Below are 26519 nucleotides of genomic sequence, written 5' to 3' on the forward strand. Positions count from 1 at the left end.
GTGTGTGTGTGAGACAAGATGGCGACATGATCTGATGTGATGACGTCAAGGGTTTAGATGCAGACATGACTATGTGAGGAAGTCACATCACACGAGAACCAAATGGCGGAAGTAATAGCCGTGTCTTGGCGCCACCTGGTGATCAGCATCTTGCACTCACCCAATTCCGTGTCGAAAGAGAGGGAAGAAAGAGGAGGGAAAGCAATCGTGAGGGGGAGAGAAGCAGTTCCTTTGTCAACAGAGAACGCGCGTACAGATGGCAGTCTGTAACGCACGTTGTCTGGTTTGGTTGTCTTGGTATTTTTTGAGCTTCTCGTGTTCCTTCTTCCTGATGTTGCTGGGCTTGAGATTGCTACGTCTATCACCATTTGTGCTGCACAGCCTGCACCTGGGGTCCTGTCTGGTGTGGTAGATCCCCGCCTCTATTGATCTTGTACTAAGTGCCTGTTCTTGTGCTGCCATGATTAATGCTTCTGTGCTGTCCTTCAGTCCAGCCTTTCCCAGCCACTGGTAGGATTTCTTGATATCAGCCACTTCTTCTATCTGTCGTTGGTACATGCCGTGTAGGGGCTTGTCTCTGCATGATGGTTCCTCCTCCTCCTCTGCATCATCGGGTTTCTGCTGCCTGAGGTATTCACTTAACAGTTCATCTTTGGGGGCCATCTTCCTGATGTATTCATGGATCTTGGTTGTTTCATCCTGGACAGTGACCCTGATGCTCAATCTCCCTCATTCTGCTTAGTGTACAGTCTCGGGGTGCTGAATGTGGGATGAAACCCTCCATGCATTGTGAGGAGCTTCCTTGTCTTGATATCAGTGGCCTCTATCTCCTCCTTTGGCCAGCTTATTATACCAGCAGGGTATCTGATGACTGGCAGGGCGTACGTGTTTATGGCTCGTATCTTGTTCTTCCCATTCAGCCGACTTTTCAAGACCTGCCTTACTCTGTGTAGGTATTTGACTGTGGCTGCCTTCCTCATGGTTCCCATTTACCTGCTGGATCCCAAGGTATTTGTAGCTGTCCTGAACATCTGCAATGCTGCCTTCTGGTAATTCAATCCCCTCGGTTCTGATCATTGTCCCTCTCTTTGATACCATCTGATCACACTTATCTAGTCCGAATGACATTCTGATGAGGCTGCTGTAGATCCTGAAGATGTGGATCAGTGAGTGGATGTCTCACTCATTCCTGACATACAGCTTGATGTCATCCATGTAGAGGAGATGACTGATGGTTGTTCCACTTCGCAACCAGTATCCATAGCCACTGTTTGAGATGATCTAGCTGAGGGGGTTCAGGCCTATGCAGAACAGCAGTGGGGATAATGCATCACCTTGGTATATGCCGCACTTGATGGTAACTTGTGCAATTGGCTTTGAGTTGGCCTCTAGAGTCGTTTTCCACAGCTCCATTGAGCTCTTGATGAAAGCTCTTAGTGTCCTGTTGATGTTGTACATTTCTAAGCATTCCAGTATCCGTGTGTGTAGCATTGAGTCATAGACTTTCTTGTAGTCAATCCAGGCGGTGCACAGGTTGGTCTGCCTGGTCTTGCAGTCTTGTGTGACTGCTCTATCGACCAGTAGCTGGTGCTTGGCTCCTCTGGTATTACTACCAATTCCTTTCTGGGGAATTGGGCCATGTGCCTATTCATCTTAGCCGCTATGATGCCTGACAGGAGCTTCCATGTTGTACAGAGGCAGGTTATTGGCCGGTAGTTGGTCGGTGCTGTCCACCTCTTCATACCTGACACTCTTTCTTGGATGTCTGCCATTGTAATAGTTACTGGATCTTGTTCTTGGAGATTGCTGTGGTCTGCTCTTAGATCCACTAGCCACTGAGCATTGGTGTTATGTGATGCCTCCTTCTCCCATATGCTCTTCCAGTATTGTTCAGTCTCAGCCCTGGGTGGATCTGTTCTTATGTTATTACCTTGCCACTGAGAGTACATTTTGGATGGTTAGGTGGAGAACATCCTATTTATTCTCCTGGCTTCTGCTTCTCCTGTGTATCTCTTCAAGTGGGTAGCCAGAGTTGTGAGCCTTTGCTTGGCAGTCTCCAGTGCCTCAGGTGTAGACAGCTTGTTGTACTTCCTTTCGTCCCCACACCTTTCTGTAGCTCTGAGAGTTGACTAACTTCTCTCTGTGGCATCTTGAACTTGGCCTCCAGCCTCCTTCTCCATGGAGGGTAATGCTCTTTGTGGCTTATGGTGTTCATCTTGTAGCCAAGCATCTCTAGGGTCACTGTTGCTGTGGTGTATATCAGCTGATTGGTTTCAGTTATGGTCCTCGTAGGGATAGTACGTAGTGCTGCATTCATGTCCTCTAGCAGACTTTCAGAGGGTACTTTGTTACTTAGCCTTGGTAATCGGCTACGGGGGTGCCAGGTGTCCAGCTTAGTCATGATTTTCAATCTCAGGTCAGTCGCCCTTTTGTTGGCACCCAATCTCGGAGTGTGGCGATGATGATAATGATGATGATGATGATGATGATGATGATGATGATATCTCCCCTCTGATCTGTCATCCTGGCTCCCCCTTGCCAGGCTAGCAGCATCAAGGACCTTGCCTAAGGGTCCACACTGGATATGTGTTACCCCGCCCTGACCAGGAATCAAGCCTCCGACCTTCTGCGCCAAATTAGGCAGTGTTAACCACTGAGCTATCCAGCTGCTTATATATATATGTATGTATTAAGAGGGAATAAGTCTCTGATTTCAAGTCATTTTGTGCAGTAATGGCCTTGAGGACTAAGGGTTGGTGGAGCACAATTTCAATTTCAATTTGTCATTGGTTCTGCCCATATGTTAATCAAAAGGACACAATCAAAACCTAATTGTGTTTTTTCATGGACCAATCAGAGGCATAGTAAGGCAGGTCATGACTTCACCATCCTAAGAAAAAAAAATTTGGCAGACCGGCACAGGGCACAGCACCACTAGTGCTAAATAAAGGTAAGATAATGATGTAACTCACCACATTTTAAATTAATATAAGTAAATATTCAGAAATGATGAAAATTTATTAGCAGTTATTATTTTCATTAGTTATTACTAGGCCCGTTGTTCTTGTTTCGTTTAAATGTTATAACTAATGTTAGATACAGTAGCTTGTCCTCCAGCGAACGTTATTAGCGTTAACAGTTCACTGATGTGAATGGTAAATTAGCCTGAGAAATGCTTATTTTAGCAGTTCTCTTATAGAGCGATGACAAGACACGGTAACTGAGGGCTGTTCATTTTCAGTAAGCACAGAGAGACAGGGAGAGAATGGGCGAAAAGGATTAGTTCAGGGTGATGTGTTTTACTTACTAGATAGTCATTTGTGCATACAAAATAAAGGCAAAAGTAGGCCTAAGTGTTGGAAATTATACTGCATTTTGCTTGCCATGATAAAGTTACAGATGGCAACAGTGGTGTTATATGTTGAAATACATGTTATATGTGCTATAGTTTGCCTTATTCAATACCATGACCAAAAAATAATATATATAAATAAAAAAGTAATAATTCCTGCTCTAAGTTTTGAAGGTTGTGCTCAGCTCTGGGTCTGTGCATACTGGTTATTGTCCTGCTAAGTTAACGTTACTTATATTGTTAGAGTGTTGGCTCACCATTCAAGGGTTTCATGGGTCTTACAAAACATTTTTCATATTGGAAACATGAAAAGCTATTTAAAATTAATTAATTTTGAGAGACTGTAGGGCTGGGCAATTAATTGAATGTATTATTTTGGCTTCTAACGATTTTGAAATAGGATAATAGAGATAAAAAGATTATTGTGCCGCATTCAATTTTACAGTGATGCTCTAGTTTTGTCTTGTGTTTTAAATCCAGCGCATCGTGTGGTGGAGCAGCCGGACAGCGTGGTGAGAGACAGACAGGCAGAGCAGAGCTCTCCCTCATGGCACCAGTGTGTCTGAATTTAACAAACAGTCAAATATTTAGCAGTGGAAATTGACTTATTTAGACATCTAAAGACTACTTTGTTTTAGTTTCAGTCAGACTTTGGATGGTATTATTTCACCTGCTCGGCACCGTGCTTTCTCTGTCTGCAGTCTGATATGGTGCACATGCTTACTAGTAAAAAGCTGATTGGTTATACGTATACATGGCAAAGAAATCTGTGTTCTCCAAGCAGTAAAATCTACTTGTGGAAACCAGGTTGCTCTAATCCCATACTCCGTTTACAGAAAGCAGGTTTCTTGTTCAAATGACAGTCAAGAAATCAGCTTTCTGGAGAAAACCAACTGTAACCTGGTTACTCAAGTGCATGTAAACACACTGTAGGATAATACAAGTCAATGATTTCTGTCAAACCTCTTGTTTCTCAAAGTACCATGATGAATGATCATTTTTTACTATTGATCACTCTTCACACAACATGCATCACTACAATAATATGATCTCAATTATTTTGGTCAAATTTATTTTTATTTATTATTTTTATATATTAAATATATGTTTAGTAGTTTTCAGTGGGTTATGCAAGTGCACTACAACATAGCTGATCTTCTTGATATATATTTATATTTTTATTTAGTTATGATTATTTAGTATATTTGATTTATTTACATATTTATTTACATATTTATATGCTATTTAATTATATATTTAAATATTTACTTAGCCTTTTTGGTCATATTTGAAATTAACTGATGCTTCATAATTAAATTGATTTCATGAAAAATCTTTACTAGAGAAAATTGCTAACATAATTAAAGCTGCAAGCAGCGTTGAACGGGCCCTCACACCCTTGGCACAGTCGAAAGGTTTCTGTCATGGGCATGTAAAACCGGGCTGTTTTCAGACAGAGCAGGAAGGAGTTACCTTACATCACTTCCTTTGTCTACTATTTTGCCTGCTGCTGGGGCTGCTTTGCTGCAATTTTGTAGGGGGCGCTTTTCAGCCAGTTCGCATTACTGATGGAATATTGTTATGTAGACGTGTTCAGGCCAGGACTCTTATCAAACATGTAAAGTTTGTTGCAGATTGGAGCATGTACAATAAAGTTATAGCAACTTCCTCTGTCAGGGTGAAACATCAAATCTCAATGGTGTGAGGATGAGAATTTTCTGCAGGGTGAGACATTTCTGTCTTGCTCACCCCTGTGTCATCAAAATTATACAGGTTTTGGGCCCTATACTGTAATTTCAATTAATACATTGAAAACTTTTGATGAGTTTGTGTGTAAAAGAAATTCTAGTCTATTTTTAGAAAAGTAAAGACTTTTAACCCACATGACCTGGTAAAAGTTTGATTGACATGTGTACTGTCAGGTGTGTAGAGACAATAAGTAACTGCAGCTGGACACAGAAAAATACTCATATATTTGAATGGAGAGTGTGAGCAAACCACTAGGTGCTCTGGCCCTAATAAACGAAAAACTGCAGTACAGAGCTACAAAATGTAGTTATGATTTTATTTTTCTACAGCACTTTATCACTAAACAGTCACCCTCACTCCATTTTTTCCCTTCCCCTTATAGGTCATCCCCACTACTGATTATACATATAAGACCTATAATTATTGTAAAATAAATGATAATAACCCCAAACTTCATACAAAGTTTGTATATAATGTACTGTATGTATATAGACCTTTCTGCTGTATCCTATAAAACTGAGCTACATTCAACTGTTATACCCATCCCCCGCCTTTCTTCCCTCCTCAGATTGAGAGCAGGATTTCAGAGCAGTCTTCTAGTGGAAATATCTTCATAAATCCCATGACTTTGGCCAAATCTTACATTAAAAATCACATTTTAGTCGGAATTTTCGTTGCAAATCCATTGATACAGGTTTGAAAGTGGTCTGACTTATAATTAAGATGTCAGACGTCTCAGTTTGGCACAAAGTCCATGCCCAGAGATTGCCTCCCCATTGGTTTACATTGTAAGGTCCGATGTGGCACTCCAACTTTCTGGGCTTATAAAATCCAAACCGTTCAACTAATCAGATGAGGTCTCAGACAATTAGGCTATTATTACTATTTTGGTTTGTTTGTTTTTTTTGTTTGTTTGTTTGTTTTCTCTCCTTCTCCTCTTTCTCATGCAGAATGAACTAGCCTATTTGTTGTTGATCATTACTTAAAAAATGAAGAGTTTATCTCTGGCATCACAATACTAATCATAATCTGTTTTACACTAGATTTAAAGAGGGTCCTTCTGCATGGCTGCATTTATCTGCAACAGCTAAGCAGAATGTAAAATTCCACAAATTTGGTGATTAAATCAATTCATCAGTTAGTTAATTATAAATAAATAAATAAATATTACTATTAGTTGACTGAAATTTGTCTTTAGTCAAAGACAGCCCTACCTTCCATTAAAACTGTAGGTTTATCTCTTCTTTAAAACTTTTTATATTTGTATTTACCAATAGTAACAATGAAGCCTTTAACTATTTGTAAGTGGAATATTCAGTCTTAATTCTTCACTGTATGGATGTAAGAGTGTATCCCCTGAACTCAGAGAAAACACCAAAGACACAGACATCATCATCCTCCAAGAGACCTGGTGTAGATCAGGCTCTGTCACTCACTGTCCCCCAAACTACAAAGAAATCATTCTGTCATCAGTCAAACTCCCTATTGTCAAAAGAGGGAGGGATTCAGGAGGGATTATTATCTGGTACAAGTAAGAAATATCAAATTACATTACCCTTATAAAATATGAACGCTCACACTTATGGCTTAAGGAATCATTAACCCTCCAGCAGACATATTCCTATGTGCTGTCTATATTCCCCAATGTGACTCACCATACTATGATGAAGATATCTTCCCCCTTCTCCATGAGCAGATCTGCAGCTTCCAGGCCCAGGGAAGTGTGCTAATCTGTGGGGACCTGAATGCATGCACTGGCTCTTTACCTGACTACAATACAGATCTGGGTAACATTCATATATTTGGACAAAACTTCCCACAAAACATAACTAACCTTCCCCGCTCCAAATCTGACCCGCAGGTCAACAAGAATGGCAGAGACCTCCTGCAGCTCTGTCAAAGCCTGGGTCTGTACATTGTTAATGGTAGGTTACAAGGAGATTCTTTAGGTAGACATACTTTTTGCTCACCTCTTGGCAACAGCACAGTTAATCACATGCTAACAGATCTAGATCCTTTCTCTCTCAGTGCATTCACAGTTAAACCAGTGACCCCTCTCTGACCACAGCCAAATTACTGTGTTTCTCAAAAGGACAAAGACAAACAACACCACACCTCCACAGCCCAGTGAGCTGTTTAATATCAAGAAATCATACAGATGGGCTGAAAACAGCACAGAAGAGTTCCAGAAAGCAATTGGCACTCCTGAAATTCAAACATCATTAGATTCCTCTCTGGACACCACAAATGTTCACAGTAAAGAAGGCATAAATGATGCAGTTAGACATGTCAATCACATCATCATGCAGACTGCAAAAAAATCACAATTGGAACAGTCCAAAAATAAACCAAAGAATCCCAAAGATGACAACTGGAGTGATAGAGAATGTAAAGAAATTAGACAAAAGCTTAGAAGTTTATCCAATCAAAAACACAGAGATCCAGGAAATGTGGACTTGCGCCTTTTTTACTGTGATATACTTAAACACTACAAACGTACACTCAGAATCAAAAAGGCACAATACACACACACAAACAACTGACATTAATTGAGGAATCCATAAAGACAAATCAATTTTGGGAAAAATGGAATAATCTTAAGAAACCCAAATGTGTAGAATTGGCAATACAGAATGGAGAGATATGGGTCAGTCATTTCGAAACACTTTACAAGATTTTACCAAGCAATCCAGACCCAAATCAAAACCAAATAATAACAAAATTAAATGACCTAGAATTGGCAATAAAAGAAAATCAGAATCCCCTGAACTCTCCCATTACTGAGCAGGAACTGAAAGAAAAAGCACTAAAACCCAAAAAAGCCAGCGGGCTTGACGGCATCATGAACGAAATGCTGAAATACACAAGCCCAAAATTCCAAGTGGCCATCTTGAAACTCTTCAATTTGATTCTGAGTGTAGGTTACTTCCCTGACATCTGGAATCATGGTCTCATCACACCAATTTTCAAAAACGGAGATAAATTCGATCGGAATAATTACAAGGCATCTGTGTGAACAGTAATCTGGGGAAGCTTCTTTGTAGTATTATAAATTCGAGACTCATAAACTTCCTCACCAAACACAATGTCTTCAGTAAAAGTCAAATTGGATTTGTACCAAAACATTGCACTTCAGATCATATTTACACCCTACACATCTTGATTAACAAACATGTTAACCAGAAAAATAACAAAATCTTTGCATGTTTCATAGATTTCAAAGAGGCATTTGACTCTATTTGGCACAATGGTTTATTCTACAATTGAATTATTATTGAATCTGGTGTAGGGGGGAAAAATGTATGACATAATTAAGTCAATATACACAAACAATAAGTGCGCTATAAAAATTGGCAACAAAATGACAACATTTTTCTCTCAGGAACGTGGAGTGAGACAGGGCTGCTGTATGAGTCCGACTCTATTCAACATCTATATTAATGAATTGGCCGCAATTCTAGAGAAATCAGCAACACCTGGTCTCACTCTGCATGAGTCAGAGATGACTCATGACCTGGTTCTGCTGGCTCCTACAGAACAGGGATTACAGCAGAACCTGGACGTGCTAGAGCAATACTGCCAGACCTGGTCCCTGGCAGTAAATATGAAAAAGACAAAGACAATGACTTTTCCAAAAAGATCCAGATCTCAGGGAAACACATATATCTTCACATTAGAAGCACACATGTTAGACAGCTGCACAGATTATAATTATTTAGGACTGAAAATAAATTCCACTGAAAGTTTTAACCCAGCAGTAAATGAACTGAGAGAAAAAGCACGTAGGGCATTCTATGCAACAAATTTACATTAAATTTCCAATTCGAATCTGGCTCAAATTATTTGAATCTGTCATAGAACCAGTTCTCCTCTATAGTAGTGAGTTCAGGGTTCCTCTTTAATACCAGAATTTGGCCCAATTGGACAAACACTCAGTCGAAATTATGCATTTAGAGTTCTGCGAAAGCATCTTGCAGGTGCACAGAAAAACCACAAATAATGCCTGCAAGGCTGAATTAGGCCAATTCCCATCATACATCAAAATTCAGAAAAGAGCAATCAAATACTGGCTTCATTTAAAAACCAGTGGCCCCCACTCCTATCACTACAAAGCCCTGCAATGCCAAGAGCTGAGTCTTCTCACTCAGTTGGTCCTGACACTTAGTTTACTCTCTAACCTTGTTCAACTTCAGGACCAGTCTGAGAATATATCAATTAGAGTCAACCAAATTATAACACACCAGAAACAAAACTACCTCACTAATTGGAACACACAAACAAAAGCACAAAGCAAAATGCAGTGCTATCTGGCCCTAAAAAGACAGTACAGTGTGACTGCAGTGACTGACACTGAACATAGAACTACCTTAACAAAGTACAGACGCAATGAGCACAGCCTGGCTATCGAGACAGGCCGATACAAAAAATCATGGTTTCCCAAAGAGGAGTGGTTCTGCCAGCTGTGCAAGGAAGACAAAGTTGAGACAGAGCTGCACTTTCTAACAGAATGCACAAAACTCTAGCCAGTCCAAACAAAATATTTCCCCAAATTTAAATACATACACCCTGAATTCGACCACATAACAAACATAAACAAAATACCAATCGTATAGATAGCTGCATAGAGAGCTGCAGCCTGGCAGCAGAGTACATCTTTACCTGCCACACTACTTTTTAAACATTTTTTAAATTATTTATTTATTTTAACTATTACTATTGTAATGTGTATATATATACATATATACACACACACACATATATATATATATATATATGTGTGTGTGTGTGTGTGTGTGTGTGTATGTATATATATTTTTTTCAAATCAAAACTATTACTATAATTATTATTATTATTTCCAATATTGCTGATATTCATCAGTTAAGTTCAGTTTTCTTCCTTCAAGCAAAATATATGTAATTTGCATTCCAAATATTGTTGACATTGTTGTTGTTTTCAAACTGTAAGGTTTATATATGTTTATATGTTAAAACCTGTACTTGTCCCTGTTTGTACTACTTTGTACAACATGCTTTGGCAATACTGTACTTCAATATGGTTATGCCAATAAAGCCTCATTGAACTGAACTGAATTGAATTGATTTAATGTGAGTGCAGACAAAGTAGATCATATACTGCATCCTCTTCTTGTGACAGCTATAAAATGCACGTTTTCAGGGATGTTGTGTCATATAGTTTTGCCCATTATTATTACGATCAACTGTTTGGTCAACTCTGATATGTCACATAACATGAATGCTACTTATCCTGGCATTGTCTGTGTTCTTCTCTCTTTACAGCATGGATTTCAAATTGGGCTCGGTATGTCTTTTTGGATAACATTTTTTCCTTTTTCCTCTGTCCTCTGATTTTTCATCATTAATTTTTTTTTCTTTGTTTCCTTTTTTCTGGGGTGTGTTGAGGATTTTGGAAAGTTGTGACCAAATAGCTGCATCAGAGTTTTTACGACAAACATTCCTCTTCAGTGTGCTTCACTGCTTTATCAACACCAAGAACATACAGGAGAGGGAGCCTCTGTGGAACAGAACTGTGCAGATGAAAGAGATGTTGATGATTTATTCTCTCAGAGCAGTAATAGTAGCAATTTGGAAACTAACACCATACTCTGACGTTCCATTGCATAGTGGGCAAATGAATTTCATGTAAAATACAATGCAGTTGATAATTTGTTGAATATTTTGATAGAAAATGGACACTCAGAGGTGCCAAGGACAGCAAAAACACTGCTTGACAATTTCTAAAGTGTAGAATTTGAAGTGAAATCAGGAATGCAGTATATCTACCTCGGATGCAAAGACCAGCTCCTGAAACATTTGAAAATGTAATCTCTACAGGACATTTATGGATTAGATTTAATTGACATTTCTCTCAACATCGATGGCTTGCCGCTTTTCAAAAACAGCAGCCAGATTCTGTGGCCAGTATTGTGTCAACTATGATCATGTCCGTTTGGGTCAAATTGATCACTATCAGCGGATGATTACTATAACCGATTTTTCTTTTTTTTTTTTTTTAAGTTTCTCATGCAAATTACCATCTAACTGACATTTCTATATTTAGTACATGAATATAAAGTAATGAAATGGGCAGCTTCACTATTTACTGAAATTTATTGACCAAAATGCAGTACAACTGTTTCAAATACTTGATTCGCTGCTGCATCTTGTCGGCTGGTTTTTGGCAGTTTGTCATAAGCTTCAAGGAGACTATATTTTTCATTGAGAGAAAACAACTTTCTTTCTCCCATCATGATTTCAGTGTGCATGCAGCATCTGGCTCAGGTAGCCAGCCGGCAGGCTGACGGGTTGCGTGTTTTGGCTGCAGGGTTGGGGGCCGCTGGGGCGCTACAGTGAGAAAGTTGAACCAGAATAAACTTTTGGAGAGACGCAACCTGTAACGCTGTACAATCCTGCCATGAGGGAAGACAGAAACATTACTAGGAAGAAGGGAAGACATTCCTCTTCATTTGAGAATGTTAAAAGTAAAATTAGGCTTTGCTGGCAACTTCCCGACTCATTTTAAAAAAGATGAGAGAGAGAGAGAGAGAGAGAGAAGCAGTGGTCGAACGAGCCGGTGAATGAGAGGAATAAAACACCTGATAATGGTGCTGCAGCCACTAATTATACATTATATGTGTACTATGGGAGTAAAGTAAAAAGAAAATAGAATTACTGTAGTTTTATATAAAAAAAATGTCCATGTTTTCATGTATGAAAAGACCCAAAATGAACACTGTAAACGGACTGTTTGATTACTGTAAACAAATTGTTTAAACAGCATTTGCATAGGAATGATTCTGTCCCAAGCTATCTGACCCATATAAGCGGCTTATCACTGTAAACATGATCACTATAAGCTGTTTTCACTGTATTATGGAAAATGGACTAGATACAGACAGTGGTTTGATTAGGGTGAAGCTGCGTTGTGTTACATGTGACGCCCCAGCCAAGGCTCTAGTGAAGTCCATAAAACTGTGTTCAGGCTATGGGTGTGACAAATGTATACAAAAAGGATTGTGGGATGGCCATCGGGTGATCTATCCCGAAAACATCTAACATTGAGAACTGATGAAACATTCTGAGATCAGTCTCAGGAGAAGCACCACCTGCATTTAGTTGAGTCACCATTTTGCCAGCTCCTGATAAATATGATGATATCCCTGCAGATTATATGCACCAGTGTTGTCTTGGGGTCATGCGCAAAATTATCCTTTTGTGGCTGAGGGGACCACGGGGAATCAGATTGCCATCTGGGCATGTTAAGCAGGTTAGTATTCAGCTTCTGAAGCTAAGATCATGCATTCTAAATGTGTTTGCAAGGAAACTGAGAGGCTTGGAAGATATTGACAGATGGAAAGCCACAGAACTGAGACAGTTTTCCCTCTATACAAGAAAAATTGTGCTTAAGGGCATTATTTCAGAGCAGCTCTATGAGCACTCCCTGGTTTTCATTGTGGCATTATCCATCCTTGTTTGTCCAAGACTGGCAAAACAGTACAATGACAATGCAGAAGAGTTGTTGGTGTACTTCATTGCACAGGGAAGGCATTTGTATGGGGATGAGTTCCTTGTCTACAATGTCCACAGTTTGGTACACCTTGCATCAGATGCAAAACTTTATGGCTGTCTTGATGAGTGCAGTGCTTTCTCTTTTGAGAATTACTTGCATCAGCTGAAAAGATTTGTTCATTCTGGGCAAATTCCTCTCTCACAGATTGTGAGGTAGCTTGGGGAAGCAGACAAAGTGAGAAAGATACAACCTGAACCAAAAAGAGTGTAGAAATAAAAAAAAAACAACAACAATGTCTTCACTCTTAGTGAACTAGTGTTCTGTGAAGTTGTTGCAGTCTCTGGTGAGATAGATAAAAGATGTTGCTCTGTTGTGTCTATGATCGACTTGAGCCATACTTCATGCAACCTTGTGACTCAAGGTTGATTGGTGTCTACACAGCCAAAGACAGTCAAACTTGCATGAAAACACTATCTGAGAGACATTTGGGCAGGCAGGCATCTATAACTGAGGCAGACAGTGGTTTGAGGATTGTAGTTACCTTGCTCCATTCATTCTAAGGAGCGCACAGACTTCATATAACTGTAAATACACACTTTCATAGTATTAATAGTATTGTTTATGTATCATTATCTTTTTTTGAGCAATGCTTTCTAATTAATATTGATAGGTAGTGTGGTTTCAGAGGACACATTTGGCTGTGTGGCTTACAACTGTCAGTTGCCTATTTTTTTCCTTTCTGTTTGAAGCCAGATTTCCATGTAATGCCTTATTTCCTCAAATATATTTTTGCTCCTGTTTTCCAATGTGTGTAAATAAATCACTATCAGATCCCTCACATCCAAGCTTTAAGTATATGGGAGTATATATAAATATAAGCACTTTCAACGGAGGGAAGACTATAATGTGACATTATTTCATTTTTCTACTTCCAGAACACTGACAATCAGTTTGCGGTTGTGAAATTCCTGGAGACCAACACAGTGGATGCCATGCCAACTAACTGGCTAGAGGAAATTAACAAAGTATTTCCTAATTTATGTATGCAACCTATAATGTAAGCTTGTAATGTCTTTAAGAAAGTCATGTACATGCTAACTGATGATCATTTATTCTTCATTAGCATTCACATGAATTAAGCTTAATGTTTGCTATTTCCTTCAGATGAAAAAACAAAACAACTTTTACTAAGATAAAATTAAGTAGGATATATCTCTATAAGCATCTAAGTTGCAATTTTCAAAAAAATTGGGGGAAAAATATGACCAAAATCTCATAACACGATACAGGTCATTTCATATCCAGATAAGGATACATATAATGATATAGCACATGTTCTCTAAATTCAGTGGAATTGCATAATTTGCTAAGTATGGTTTTCTGGTCTGCCTGTCCATCTTTTTCATGGGTTTCATTAATAAATTACTCTTCTTAGCTTTTTACTCACGAAGCTTCTATTGCACTTACAGTAAAATAACGAGCGTAATTGTTGTCAATTTGAGTACTTCGCCTGATTCATTGCCTTTCCTCTGCTCCACTGTGGCTTTTAAATCACAATGTTATGATGGTAGAGGATCAGAGGTTGATGCCTGGATAGAAGCTAATATTTTAAGCACTGGCCCCATGGGTGACCAAGCCCCTAAATTTGGTGGCCAAGTACATTTTTGATGGCCCACATGTAAACTTATGTTAAAACAACACAGAAAAGTCAATTTAACTCAACTTAACACAAACACAGCCTTCCTTAACTGTGACACTTCAATAAATGAAAATAATTGAATGTGCCACATAAATAAAAGCCGACAAAAAAAAGTTTAGAAGAAACCATATTTATATTTATATTTTAAAACCATAGTTATAACATGTGAACACTGGCTGCAAGTTGAGTTCCTTGAACAAGCCTCTGATGAGTAGATCAAATTCACCTGAGTGTCATCTGAATGCTTCAATGGAAGGAATACAACTCAAGGAAATCTGACCTTTTGTACAAACAAGTTAAGTTGGTCAATGCCACAAATTTGCTGACCTAGAAATAGTTCAGAATCTTAAGTGTTTCATCTTTGTTTTACATGTGTGTTTTAAATGTTTCTGAACCCTCAACCTTTCTGATTATTTCCAGTTTTACGTGAAAATATTAGAGATTTTCAATATGGTCTCAGACTTTTGGACCCCACTGTATATTATTGGTTTCCTAAGGATATAATGTTAAAGGATAATTGATCATAAATGCACATGAGCTGCTGCTGATAATATTTTACTTTATGCAATGTTCTAATGCAGTGCCACAGTGCCACCAGAAGGGGGAGCGAGGTGTCACCTTTTTCAGCTCTACCTGCCTCAAGCGGCAACCTCCAGGACTGAAAAATGAAGCCAATGCAGAAGTGCCAAAAACCTGCATTCTATCTAATGGCCATCAGGGGGCGACTTCACTGGCTGCAAAAAGAAGTCCAATTGTACAGAAGTCTATAAAAAAATGACCCTACTTCTTTCTTGATGTATTACCTCAGTTAACTGTTTCCTAATGAGTTTATGGTCTCAATTGCTAGTTTTAAGTCTTCTTCAATACTGCATGATGTTCATTTAGTAAATTATGGTCCCATTTAAAGTAAACGTAATAGACGATAAAGCAGTGTATGCTTTAGGGCGTGGCTACATTGTGATTGACAAGTCGCTACCATGGTGACAATGATGCTTACGTAATGTAACCATTGGGTATAGGCAGTGTGTTTTCAGTTCACTAAAGTTAATTGTGATTGCATAAAAACACTCTTGTTCAGCATTTGGTTGTAATAAAAGACCCATCATTGAGTCGGATGATCAGTTTTTCCGGTGAGTACATTTTGTTTTAATGGTTTTAGGCTTGTTTTTCGCGAGCGAAAATTAGCATTAGCATTATCACTGTTAACCATAAAAAAATCAAACATGGCGACGGCCAAATCCAAGATTGTGATGGTCAAATCACTACACACGAGGCTTCAAAACAGCAGTTTGTAAACCAGTAGGTGACGTCGTCCATATTTTTTACAGTCAACCTGCCTACAAGCTCCTATGAAGGGCACACATTACATGGCAGCCCCCGTGTATTTCTTTGTGTAATTATTATTATTATTATTATTATTATTATTATTATTATTATTATTATTATTATTATATTTATTTACTGGGACCATGTACAGTGTTAAACATAAATGTTACCATTTGATGTACTATACCAGAGTTAGTTTACAGCTCATTTTTATCTGCAGTCCCTTTGGCAGGTCACAATTAAAACATAACAGCAAAATAACAAACAGTACAAAGCAAAAAATACACACAACACATAATACAAAATACCAAGCAACACACAACAGCACATCATATACACCCACAATGTCAACTAGAAATAACTGATGTATGCTTGTCAAATTAAAAGCAAGATTATTTGCATTCATGAGAAGACCATGAAATCAAATTTAGAATCAGTGGTTACAGAGCTGAGTAGCTTTTAGACTTTTTAATTTGGTTTTAAATGTACAGATGGAACTGCTCTTCATGTCATCAGGTAGGGCATTCCACTGAACTGTGGCTTTCACAGAGAATGCTGACTGCCCAAATGCAGTGCGACAAAATGATATAGTACAATCTCATATAGAGGATATTCTGGAGGTTCTAATGGAACTTACTGAGCGGGTCTACACAAGGTCACGTAGTGGAGGAGGGGCCAAACCATTTAAAATTTCATAAACCAGGGACTGATTGAAAATAATCTAAAATCCTAAAAGCTCAGTAAATTATATTTAGTACCCAACAGTGATGGAAATGCATTGGCTTTTTGTCTAGAGTTTTTAGAGTTTGTTTGAATAAGGACTCAAGAGGTTTTATGGCTCTTTTTCCAGCCTGCCCCCAACACGTAATGCAATAAGACAAATGGGAAAGAATCATAGCATGCATAAATATGTTGGCTGTGTCCAAAGAGAGACAGTTTTAATATGTCTAAAATTTGCTACGTTGTACTTTATGGTTTTAACCATTTTTTAACATGTTTCTTGAAGTTCAAATTCTTCAGAACCAAAAGCAACAGGAAAGGTCTAAATCAGTAGTATTTGACTCATCATTAATGTTAGTACTGTCATTGCAGTGCTTTGAAAAGTACTGTGGAATGATGTCATCACCTGTTTCTGCTCTGTGCTGAATTCTGCACGTGTGTGTGTGTGTGTTTTGTACAGTGGATGAGAGTGGTACCTGGTAGCTGTCGAGGGTAGCCCAGGATGGGGAATGCTACCAGCAGAGCTGCTGCTCCTCCTGCTAGGAAACCGATCCACCAAGCCCCGACCCACAGAGGGTTCTCTGGAGTAATTTCTGTCCTGTGTCAACACACCCACACACACACACACGGCATGAATCACTTGACAATTACTAATATTGACCACTAAACACTATCTGACTCCTTCTCTGTGGTATATATATTTCTATTCAATTCTGTCTTACATTTTTCAATTATATTCTATCTATTCTATACTGTTCTATTCTACACTATTCTGCTCTATTATATTCTACATTCTTCTGGTCTGTTCTAGTTAACAACTCTTCTATTCCATTATACTCTAGTAAATTCTATGTTGTTCTAGTCTTCTCTAGTTTATTCAAGTCTGTTCTGTCCTCAAAAGCAGACTCACGTCTGGTGGATTTCGGTGTAAATGTTGAGGAAGTATCCTCCCAGCAGGTAGCCCGCTGCTGGACCCACAATGGCCGCTGTGTAAAAGATCCCTGGAGATGGAGAGAGACCACAGACACAGAGACAGTCCATGGGTGTGTCAGTACAGTGACAACTTCCTGTTTCCCTCTCACCACTTCCTGTCCTACAGGTTAAAAGGGTCCCATTGTTCTTTACAGGCTGGATTATTGCAACTCATTATTATCAAGCTGCCCTAACAAGTCTCTAAAGACTCCAGCTGGTCCAGAATGCAGCTTCACATGTGCTGACAAAAACTGGAAAAAGAGATCATATTTCTCCCGTCTTAGCTTTGCTGCATTGGCTTCCAGAAAATCCAGAATTGAATTTAAAATCCTTCTCTTCACCTACAAAGCCCTTAATGGTCAGGCACCATTATATCTTAAAGAGCTCATAGTACCCTATTACCCCACTAGAACATTGCGCTCCCAGAATTCAGGCTTATTGGTGGTTCCTACAGTCGCCAAAAGTAGAATGAGAGGCAGAGTCTTCAGCTATCAGGCTCCTCTCTTGTGGAGCCATCTTCCAGATTTGGCCCAGGGGGCAGATACCCTCTCTACGTTTAAGACTAGGCTTAAAACTTTCGTTTTTGATAAAGCTTATAGTTAGGACTAGCCAGACTCGCCTTGGACCAGCCCTTAGTTATGCTGATGTAGGCCTAGACTGCTGGAGGACTTCCACTGATGCACTGAGCTCCTCTCTCCTCTTCTCTGTCTGTATGTATTCATTTACCATTAATGCATGTTACTAACTTGACTTCTTCCCCGTCTTCGTGCTTTCTCATCCGTAGGAAACCCCATAAATCATGCTGACGTGGGGATGTCCTTCTTCTGTACTTCTTCTGTCCTTCTCCAGCTGTTCCTGTTGTGGTTGCTGTTTGTTGCTGCTAGTCATGTATCTATTGTTATTGTTGTTGTTGTTGCTGTTGTTATTCTGCTTCTCTGTGTCCCCACCCTCCCACCCTCTTCTCTCTCTCTCAACCCAACCAGTCAATGCAGATGGCCACCCACCTAGAGCTGGGTTCTGCTTGAGATTTCTTCCCGTTATAGGGAAGTTTTTCCTTACTGCTATCGCCAAGTGCTTGCTCATGGGGGAATTGTTGGGTCTCTGTAAATTAAAGAGTATGGTCTAGACCTGCTCCATGTGAAAAATGCCCTGAGATAACTTTTGTTGTGATTTGGCGCTATATCAATAAAATTGAATTGAATTGAAGTGAACAAGGCCTATTTGATTATTTCTACCCAATAACCTCTTTCATCTGTATCCAATTCTTAGTAATAGAGGTATGAACAGTGCTATGATTGTCTTCTGGATGGCTGCTGCTAATTGGAATCATTACACAGCGTCATTAGGGAGATACATAGGTACCTTGTTTGATCCCAGAGGGAAAGTGTCACAGTAGTTGCACACATTCGACCAATTTACAACATAAAACACTTTGAAACAATATAAAAATTACAAATACAAAATAACAAGGAAGAGGGAAAGGGCATGATGCAATGTGACAGACAGCTTGTCAGAAAAAAATAGTGGCTATTGTAACAATTAGATTGCAAGGTCAATGTGTCAACTCACACTGACAGGTGTGTTGACATTTGTATGCTCACACAGAAATCTGTGTTCATATTCATGCAAACAACACAAATGATCACTTGCACATCATTTAATTGCATGCCTATTGCAGATGCAAACTCAAATATCACAAAAAGATGCAGGCCTGCTATTTGTGCATGTGTTCTCATTATTGTATGTAATAAAAACAATTACATTCAGAGGCAGAAAAATCTGCACCTCCAAGTCCTTCCCAAACTGCCAATATGAGCTGAGAATGAACAGAAGCTTGCTAAGTACCCAGCTCTATTCATGTCTACACAACTCAAGCCTATAGTCTTCATACTGTATTCTAAACCACTTGTTCGTGTTGAGAATATTAAGCAGGCATAATATTGACATAATATTGAGTTAAAGTCTTTGGCCACAGGTCAGTGTTGAAATTTGTTTGGCAAAGCTAATGTGAGATCAATGTAGGGCTGCACAATTTGAGGAAAATATCTGATTGTGATTGTTATGACCAATATTGCAATTGTGATTTAAATCCCTATTATTTGAATGACTTGAACTCCAGTCCTGTAGCCGTAGCCTACATTGTTTTAAACAAGATTTATGCCAAACACAGTCACAAACCTGTCTTGTTTCTACATGAACAGTATCCAATCAAATAATGCATTTGTTGTTGACTGTCAAAAAAGAAAAATTCTAAGTAAACTTGGCTAGTATTCTACAGAAAAGGCCTTGTTCACAGCTATGTAGTTTGCTAGCTATGTTAATAATGACTAACTGCTATTTTTGGATATGTATATTGTTTTACAACAGGATGAAACTAAACTTTTGTAAGTAGCCTCTGACAATGTTTGATGCAGATGATACAGATGACAGCTCTGAACTTAAGCTAATGTAACAGCTCTGAGTCCTTAGGGCCCTGTTTCAGCGATTTTGAGGTGGTAAGCTTAAACAACGATGTTACCTGCTTGAAAGTTTAACTGGGAGATTTAGACATTCCATTCACCTGCTGTCTATGTCACTTACTCAACAACACGTAAGCTACCTGTTTGATTACCTGACATGAGGTGATCATCTTGATCATTTATCTAGATCAAGGTCAACCACTTAGTTGGTGTTTTTGTACAGTAAAAAGGCTCAGATCACTGTCTATGTTTCCTAGCATTAAAGTTACACAGAATAGTATGTCTGCTGCTTTGCTGAAATTGTCTTGGTGAATTGTATTAACCAGACAACAGCCAGGAGTTTCTTTTTTGTTGTTTTGTTGTACCACCTATTTTACATCTTTTAGCTGCAGCTAAGCAAATCTGCCAGAGGCAAAAGTCACTGACTACAACTGTCAACAGCATGTTAAGATACCATTAAATGTAAGTTCTAACTGAAATTGTTGCATTTGCAATTTAAAAATTGCGAGATTGATTTTAAAATGATCGCTCAGCTTTAAAACAATAGCTCAGTGTCTCCATCACATTTTGCGACCAAAACAAAAACATATTCAAATTGCAAACACACACAACATGCACTTAATACACAAACGCAAAGGAAAAAAGTGGCAAATTAGTAAATAATGATTGATATTTCAGTAAAAGTAACTTTAATTAAGTATGTATTGCTGTTTTTAGTGATATTTTGACTTGAAAAATTGGATGCAAAGCAAAACCAAACAGCAACATGTCCTGAATGAATTACTGAGTGTGACTCACCTATATAAACAGGCGCATAGTTGGACTTGACGTTCTCATCCAGATACGTGACCCCTAATGTGTAGAGAGGCGTAGCACCCACACCGTGTAGAAACTGGCCCAGCATGAACACAAAACGATAGCTGGACAATCCTCCTCCCTCCTTGTCCCAGCATGGGCTGGTACGGTTGGCAGAGCACATTCCTGTTCGCTCGGGCAGACTGACCTGGTAGGGGGGTGTGGTGAAGTGTGGCAAGGCAAACACCAGAGAACCAAGCGCCATGATCAGCACCCCCCATCCCAGCCATCGAGGCTTGTGTCCCGTCCCACCGAAGTAGCTGACAAAGGCCAGGCAGACGCAGGCAGCAATGTCGTAGGAGCTGGCGATGAGGCCAGCCTGGTAGCTGCGCAGGTCGAAGCGCCTCTCAATGGATGTTACCACTGTGTTAATGAAGCCATTGATTATCATCCCCTGGAGGAAAGAGGCAACACACAGGAAGAACAGCACCCAACGATGGGTGTTGAAAACTTGGATAGCTTTGGGTGTCAGAGCCCCCCAGCCACATAGCTGATCTGAGTCTGTGGAGATCAGCTTTAACCCCATCGGTGACTCTGCATGGGGTGTTGTTTGCACCCCATACAGCTGCCCTGGGAGTGTGGAAGCCCTGGTGAAAATGTGGGGCCGAACAGGGCCATCAGCTCCAGGGCTGCCAGGGCTTCTGGGGACTGAGCCTATGGGGCTGCCTGTCTGAGAGTCCACGGGGCTGGGGGTATCCAGAGAGGGACCCCCGTTGAGTGGGCAGTCTTGCAGGTCCAGGAGCTCCTGCTTGGAGCTGAAGGAGGCATCGGCATTAAGCAGGACTGGCATCGCCCCTCTGAGGGGCACTGTAAGGCTCCTGTGGCACAGATGGAGGGTAGATGAGGGAGGTGTTTGAACTAGGGAGAAATGTTTACAAACACAAGGTAGAAAAAAGGGAATGTGAGTCAGCTGAGGCTCAGTGTTAATGCATTGTAGTCTGGGCTGTTGTGTTATAGTTGGGCTTGTCTCTGATATTATCTATTCTTGGCTTGTGTTGCGTACTCCATCTGTCCACAGTGCTGAATGTTTGTTAAGGCTCTTCAGGTGTTCCTGTTTAACTATCTGTGCAAGGTTGTGCAGCTTGGAAGGACTGTTTCATATTGACTTTGAGTAATGACATCCTATGGAGAGAAAACAGAGGGGGAGATGAAATGAGTTAAAATGAACTAATAACTTTTAATAAGGCACTAAAACTTTAAATAGTTGCCAGAATGAATGACGCATAAAAATCTGAATGGACTCAGCTGTGAAAATCTCCCATGCCTTTTTTTCTTTATAGAACAATGTGATCCACCGAGAAATCACACCAAATATATCAAAACAGTAGAACTATTCTGATTACCAACACAATCTACAGAGAAAAAAATATCAGAGGCTGAACAAAAATACAAATGCTTACACACACAACCTATAAACCTTCAAATCATACACACCACTAATGAACGATAAGGAGCACTGTCGGCTCCAGCAAGCACAAATACAGATCACAGCTTTTATTAACACAACCATAAAAACAACGTGCAGATCTAGCTGTTGCGGAACAAAACTTCATTTGAGTAATTAGTGCAGCTTGAGACATAATATCCACATTATAATTCCAAAACACATATAATCACACATATAGTCATAGAATAATACACTATACAACTATAAATGCATATTTGACTCATCATAGCAAATTTAAGCATGAACATGAGGGAGTACAAAATGATGCCGCTTAATGTTTGTAACAATAAAGGAGACCATTTTTATTGTGTGACTAATTTCTCTCATGCCGGATATAACTTTGGTGACAGTTGGGCAATTGATACTTTGTCCACTGTAAATCAATGGTTCATTATTCTGCTACCATCTGCTGTCAGTAAGATGCTGACACAGAAGCTGGATAATCTTAATGGATAACCCCTCCACAATTCAACAGCAAATAATCAACTAAGCATGAGACGAACACATGCACAAACATGTGCACGTGGATGTGAGAGAGAGGGAATGAGTGTGATGTTATGCGTTATACTCTAGATAAAGTCAGGGCTATCTATATACATGTTTTATATGTTTGCCTCATACAACCTTACCTTAACAGAACTGTGCATAATGAGCTGCCACGATGTCAGTAACTTAAAGAGGAAGTAGAAAAATACTACTTCCATCACTGACCAATTTCCGCATGAAATTAGTTACAAGTAAATACAGATGGGTGACAAATTAAAGGAAAAACTGGTACAGGTCTGAATGCTTGACCCCTATAATGAGGGGATCTGGTGGAATCTGTTTTGGGGGACATTTAGCTGGCATGGTTTGGCTCCACTTGTCCCCTTAGAGGGAAAAGACTACAAATAAATACAAAGTTGTTCTGAGTCATCACCTATATCCTATGATGAAACATCTCTATCCTGATGGGAGTGGTCTCTTCCAGGATGACAATGCCCCAATTCACAGGGCACAAGGGGTCACTGAATGGTTTGATGAGTATGAAAATGATGTGAATCATCTGCTATGGCCTTCGCAGTCACCAGATCTCAACCCAGTACCAGTACCAGTTTTTCTTTTAATTTGTCACCCATCTGTATGTCTCAGTTACCTGAAAAACAGCTCACACAGCAGCTCAACATGTAACTGTTTACCTGCCGTACAGAAATATTTCATTTTCAAACAGATTTACAGAGAAATATTTAAACTGTCTTACAGTTTTTGGACATTACACAAAGCATGCATGTTGCTGCAATGACATATCACAAACCCAATACATGATCTGAGCTGAATGTTACCCTTACAAAGTAATTAACTTTTATGGAAGTAAAATTGCTTTCAGGTTGCACCAGCCTACATTTGTGCATCCACAGTACTTAAAACCACTGCTTCCAAAGTAGCTTTCTATTTTACGTTACTGATGAGAACTATTTGTCTCTCTACAAAAAAAACAACAACAAAAAAAACAACACTCTCTCCTTTTCTGTACACAACAATAGATTTTACACTAACAGTAGCATTCAGGCTTTGGAAATAAAATATAATAATGGGTGACATCGCCTATAAAAATTCAACTTATGCATCAACACACAATTTTAAATATATAAAAAGAAATCAAATTATAAACATACTGTATTTAGCCTCCTCCATTTTTCCAAGTATGATAATCAGCAGGTCTGGTGACATTTGTTGACAGATGAAAAGATGAGACAGAGACAGAGTAAAACAAAGATGGAGAGTCAGAGAGAGATACCCATGCTTGGTCTTAAGCCTGTCTCTCAAAGCCTCTTATAGTCTAGTGCTGAGACAGCACATCCGCACATTCACGCCCTATCAGTGGAGGGAGGGGAGTGCTCCCAGGCCACATAATCCACCTGAGAGATAATGCACTGATATTGACACTTTGCTGCCTCTCACTGGAGGTAAACTATATTGTTTGATCCATCTTTTCACACTTGTATGCACAAGAAGGTTTGGAAGCAAATAAAGGAATCTGCATTTGTATCTGTCTGCTCTGTATCTGATCTCCACTCTATAGCCTCTACAGCCACCCATTACAAATCAACACTTTTAGTCTAAGTGCTGTGAGAGGTAATGGGAAACACACATTGTCATATTAATCCCAATGCTGATTTAAACTTATGTTAACCAAGTATGTTTTATATGCCTTGTTCAATTGAGAAGTGATATCAAAAGGTCATGTCCTTTGCTTGCCACTGTCACTGTCAACAGGATGAGTTATGCAACAATAAGTGGAAGTTAAAAGTTCACTGTTTTCTGAGTATTGTGTCTGCAGACGCATAAGCACGAAAGTAGAAGTATGTGGTTAGATATGTGGATTAAGAGCATATAGAGAACTAGATCAAACCAGACTGAGGGAGACAGAAATAACCTTAAGCGTGGGTGGTGAATTGGGGTAAAAAAAATGAAGGAGGAAGACAGCTCCTTTTCTAAGAAATGATAGACAAAGAGCCAATTGGGGTCCAAACAATAGATACACCCAAAAAGGGGGTGAAAACAAGGTATAAAATGCTCTGGCACGTAGACAAAAGCTCAGAACACAGGGCGCTTTGCCAAATGCAGGTTTTTCTGTGAAGTGTTCTCCGAAGATCTTCGATAAATAAATTCAGCTGATACAAAGACATTACTCGACTGTGGTTTCGTTCTTCTCGCATCAACCAACTCGGGGAGGTTGCCTGAAAGGCTTCCTCAACAATTTGGGGGCTCGTCCAGAATGTGAGAAAACGTTTTGATTTGGACAAATTGATCTCAGGAATTTATCTGCAAGGACAGAGGTCGACCTCAAAAGAAAAGGTAAACAGAAACCTGTTTATAAACAAATTCTGTAAATTGGATTAAAACCAAATTACTTTGTCTGAACAGAATATATTCTGAGATTGTCAAATTCACAGTTTGAGTAAAACAAAGTGAACTAAATAATTAGGAGTAATGTGTTTAAAGTCGCTTACGTGAAAAGCGTATAAAAGCAACATAAGGGAAAAGGAAAAGAGGGTTCGTATGCGTTTAAAGTCGCGAGTGGTCGAAAGCAACAGTCAAGTACTAGAACCCACCAAACTTGAATTCGGAGTAAGGGTGTTTTGGCACACATATGTGAAATTCGTATGAAGTCCAACGCATGATAGTGGCGAATCCTGCTATAATCTGACGAGGTTATAGTGTCGGATCCATGGAAAAGGACCGACGCTGGGTGTGATAGTGTCCTGGGGAAGTGGCGCCCCCTAAATCTATCTATTGAGCATTTAAAACGAAAAACAAGTTTGGTACCATAAAATAATCACTTTGTTTGAAGTCTTATAGATCGGTGTTACTGGAAACAAAGAAGAAGTGGAAGAAGAAAAAGAGTAAGGAAAACAACTCACGGGAGGTAAAGTATCAAACACTAACACAAACTTAGAGGGTGGGAATTGTTTCAGTGTCCTGACGAAAACTGTTTAAAACAGAAACTGTTGAGTCACGGAAACCTAACGGTGATAACGAAAGTGACAAGAAACAGGAAAACTGAGTCATGGAAACCTAACGGTGACAACGAAAGTGGCCAGTTTTCGTCACAAGGGTCAGTTGCTCGGAACGAATGTGTCATACAAACTGACTGGCTGAAGCAATTAGGAACAATGGACGGAGAATTTGATAGAGAAGTAGGCGATGATGGGTGGGGTACACCAAATTGGAAACCATTGTTAGTACAGGTTCAAAGAATGGTAGAAACCGAGGAAGGACTACACTCTCCAAAAGAGAAAGAGAAAAAGAAAAGGGAAACCTGGGAAGAACTAAAAGTGTTGTTAAAAAATAAAGGTAGAGACGGAACAGAAAAGGAGCCATTGGGGAAAGTAATGTGGGAAAAAGAGAAGGAGTATGAGGCAGAAATAAAACAGGCGGAGGAGGAAGAAGAGATGGCAAGTATAATACAGAAGGGTAAGTGGAGGAAGATAAGGAAAGCATTAGAGGAGCAGAAAAGACAGTGGATGAAGAGAGCTCTGAACTGGCAGGGCATAAGACATCAAATGAGAGAAAAAACAGAGAAGGAGGACAGGCAGTTAGAAAAGGAGGAGTCAAAAGGGGGCCGTCCCCCTGTCAGCCCCCCCCCTTATTCCCCCACTCAGTCAACAGCACCTCCCCCGGAGGGAGGAGGGTGCTCATCTCTTTACCCCGTACTAAACATAGAAACAGGAAAGGTCTATATTAGTACTCCAGCAGAGGCACCCCGAAACACCACAGGGAAAGGAGTAGTGAAGGGACGGAGACAGGAGGAGGAGGAGCTTATCGAGTTTTCAAGGAGACAGGGAGAGGAGGTAAATGATGAGGAGACAGCAGACAATAGAAGTGAGACCACCGAAATGTCCGAGCGAGCCACCGTGAAAGATTATATA

General features: G+C 39.6%; 1 protein-coding gene across 1 annotated transcript in view; it reads right to left on the reverse strand.

The window, feature by feature from the left end:
* slco4a1 (solute carrier organic anion transporter family, member 4A1) overlaps positions 1-21616 on the reverse strand; it is a 39498-nt gene extending 17882 nt beyond the window's left edge. Inside the window, exons 1-3 of the mRNA XM_042409597.1 lie at positions 20604-21616; positions 17285-17375; positions 16851-16972 (exon numbers count right to left, since the gene is read on the reverse strand). Coding sequence (XP_042265531.1) covers positions 16851-16972; positions 17285-17375; positions 20604-21450 — 1060 coding nt within the window. The 5' untranslated portion in view covers positions 21451-21616. The remainder of the gene's footprint in view (positions 1-16850; positions 16973-17284; positions 17376-20603) is intronic.
* Between the last annotated feature and the right edge of the window lie 4903 nt (positions 21617-26519).

The sequence above is a fragment of the Thunnus maccoyii genome, chromosome 4 (assembly GCF_910596095.1).
Source record: "Thunnus maccoyii chromosome 4, fThuMac1.1, whole genome shotgun sequence".
Classification (NCBI taxonomy): domain Eukaryota; kingdom Metazoa; phylum Chordata; class Actinopteri; order Scombriformes; family Scombridae; genus Thunnus; species Thunnus maccoyii.